This window comes from Contarinia nasturtii, unplaced genomic scaffold (genome assembly GCF_009176525.2).
Source record: "Contarinia nasturtii isolate CC-2019 unplaced genomic scaffold, AAFC_CNas_1.1 Cnas_scaffold_4231, whole genome shotgun sequence".
In the NCBI taxonomy this organism is placed as follows: Eukaryota; Metazoa; Arthropoda; class Insecta; order Diptera; family Cecidomyiidae; genus Contarinia; species Contarinia nasturtii.
In genome coordinates, this window is record NW_022201526.1 from 300 (window position 1) to 3,117 (window position 2,818).

Genomic DNA, 2,818 nt, shown 5'->3' on the forward strand with positions numbered 1-2,818 from the left:
TTTGAAACCCTTTTTCGACAATTTCGCATAAAAACACTTAACCACTAACGCGAACGTCAGACCATCTTCCAAGTCTTCTTCAGTATAGAATTTATTCTTAAAAAAGAAATAAGCATTGATAAAGTATTCGAATTTGACATTAAAAATATCATACCGGACGGCCACAGTAGACGATTGAGAACAGCCACGATGTGGTCAAAAATAAAATAAGCTTCATTTTATTCTTAATCGACACTGCAGTGCGACTACTCTAGCGAATATACATTGATTGACTGAATGCTTTTTACATATACAAGATTTTTTCACGCCTGCTGAATTAATTCGTACACGTATGTAATTACATTCTGAATTAATAATTACATTGACTTTAAGAAAAAAACTGTATTCTTACGTCAACCACTTTTTTAGCAAACCAAGACTTAAATGAAAATTTTTTTTTTACTATTTGAAATTTTTATTCAAGCTTTTTGTTTTTACTTCCCTTACAAAGATCGCCCAATAATGAAGTCACAACAAATAATCCCGATCTACGTGGTGAAGTGAGCGTTGCTCTCAAATCTACTAAAAAATCTACCCAAATCATTCGGCGTGCATTATATTCTTTCACAGCGCATTCGATCGCTTCGAGCTTTTTAATTAATTCCCTTTCATTATTGTATATTCGGTTCATAAGAGGTTTTACATCATTGATAACTTCTTCTGGTTTCGCTGATTTGAACAGTTTATCAAATGATGTCTTGGCCAAACCTATAAATGTATCAATGTTTGATTTTATTTTCTCTGCTTCGATCAGCTCATTGTTGAATTTTTTAAAGAGGTTTTCATATTCGGATGACATAAATTTCGTATTGTTTTTGACTCGATTCATATGCATCTCGTCAGTTGGATCTTGAAGCCATTCCCTAAACCAACAGGAAAACATCCAATCTCTTTTTGGAGGTTTGATTGTCACTTCACTCCAAATTCTATCGATAATATCAACTTTTTCACTTTGCTTCTTTTTAAATCTGTTAAATTCCGTGCGTAAAAATCTTTGCGCGTTATTTACATCCATTGCAGTTGTATTCGCTGGTACTTTATCTAATATTTCATTGATTCTTTTCTCGTCCACAAATTTGGTGACAAGTGCCGTGAGCCTAGTTCGTATTTTATCGGTGTTGATAGAAATGCTTCGCACAAAACTCAGCTTCGGTTTTAAATTGATCGCTTTTTCATCGGCTTTGGCACAAACTTTGTCCACCAACGAAGAAAATGTCAACTCATCTGCACCATTGACCACCTTTAAAATTTGGGAAAGATGAAAAAAGTTATATTTACTCAAAATTCATTTGCAATAATAATTATACCTCAAAAAGTATTGAAATCGACAAAACTGATAAAAATAAAAACAGCCTCATTTTCTCTCGTCACAATAATATTTCACATACAGGAATTTGATGATCACAAGCCTCTTTATATACACAATTTTGTAAAACGATCTACGCACTTGTACTGAAATGTAGTTAAAAAAAAATAAGTTCCAAAATTCAATAAATTTTATGAATATATATTTTTTGCTCTGAAGTAGCTCGGAAATTCATTAATTCTAATTAATGCATAACACGTCAATCAGAATATGATATTGACTGACGTTAAACAGTTGGAAGTAAAATAAAAATCGAATTTTAAACGAAAAAAAAGTCTATGTTATGTCCCCATGGAAAAAAATATTTGAATTGTTAGAAGGTTTAGTTCGATTAGAGGAACCCATCATAAAATATCAGTATCTTGTAACATAGATGATGACGAGAGTTCCTAGGGTTCGGATTACCTCCCTCTAAAGTATTTTTAGGAACCCTCAACAATTTTGGACATGGGGACCTTTTTTTCAGTGATTCATTAATTGCTATTGACACTAAGACTTACTTAGAGTAATGTGCTAGCCAGTAAAGTAAACGCACATAAACGTATAAAAAATAAAATTTGAATTTATAGCTTGGAAAACGTTGTATTTTCAAGTTGAACACCTTTCACCAGCCCGACAACTCCTAAAATTGGCTTCAGAAATGTGCATAGATTTGATTGGTTAATGATCTATTTGGAGCCACCAAATTGGAGGATACCCTACTGTCACCAATGAAGTGTTGAAATGAATTTGATATTGCCAATTTCATATTGATAGCATTTTTCTCAATTAAGCAATGAATATATGTCAATTTCTATGCTTTTCACAATTGTCGGGCTGGTGTGTGATGCTTATGTCTGTTTGGAATTAATTGTGTCTTATGAAACACATACGCACAGCAGATGTTTTGAATCAAATGATAAAGAAGTTGATCACAGTATTTACAAAAGTATATCTTGCCAAAAAGCTTGTACCGAATATTTGATATGTCATGCCATATTTTCGGTGACGAATTTTCAGTTAAGTTGAAGTCAAGGTTGAAGTTACAAATAAATGAAACTACAATTTTCATTTCTTGACTTCCAGTTTTTATCTCACTTTCAATAATAGAGTTGTTTTACTTCTTCTTTTGAAATAAACAGGGAACGAAGTCATATTTTAAAATTAATTCACTGGGAGATATATCATCTAATCAAAAAAGTATTAATTTTGTCATTACTGAGTGTCGATTCATCTGTCTATGACAAACCGAATAAGTTTTTGAAAAATGCATAGTATAGGCGCCGATCATTCATTTACAGCCATACATTTTTTATTGAATATTAAAAACAATAACAATTTTTTTACACATCATTTAATCCAATTATTTTAGAATACTTCTTAAAATATCTTTGGCAGTCTCTTTTGTGAATGTCTTTAATTTATTATTTTTTA

At 31.5% G+C, this 2,818-nt stretch overlaps 1 protein-coding gene across 1 annotated transcript; it reads right to left on the reverse strand.

Annotated features, from left to right (window-relative positions):
* Positions 1-425: 425 nt before the first annotated feature.
* LOC116350520 lies at positions 426-1,479 on the reverse strand. The gene is made up of 2 exons (XM_031782326.1): positions 1,347-1,479; positions 426-1,279 (listed from the first exon to the last, which is right to left on the reverse strand). The coding sequence occupies exons 1-2, from the start codon at positions 1,395-1,397 to the stop codon at positions 455-457; spliced, it is 876 nt and encodes a 291-aa protein (XP_031638186.1). The 5' UTR covers positions 1,398-1,479; the 3' UTR covers positions 426-454.
* Between the last annotated feature and the right edge of the window lie 1,339 nt (positions 1,480-2,818).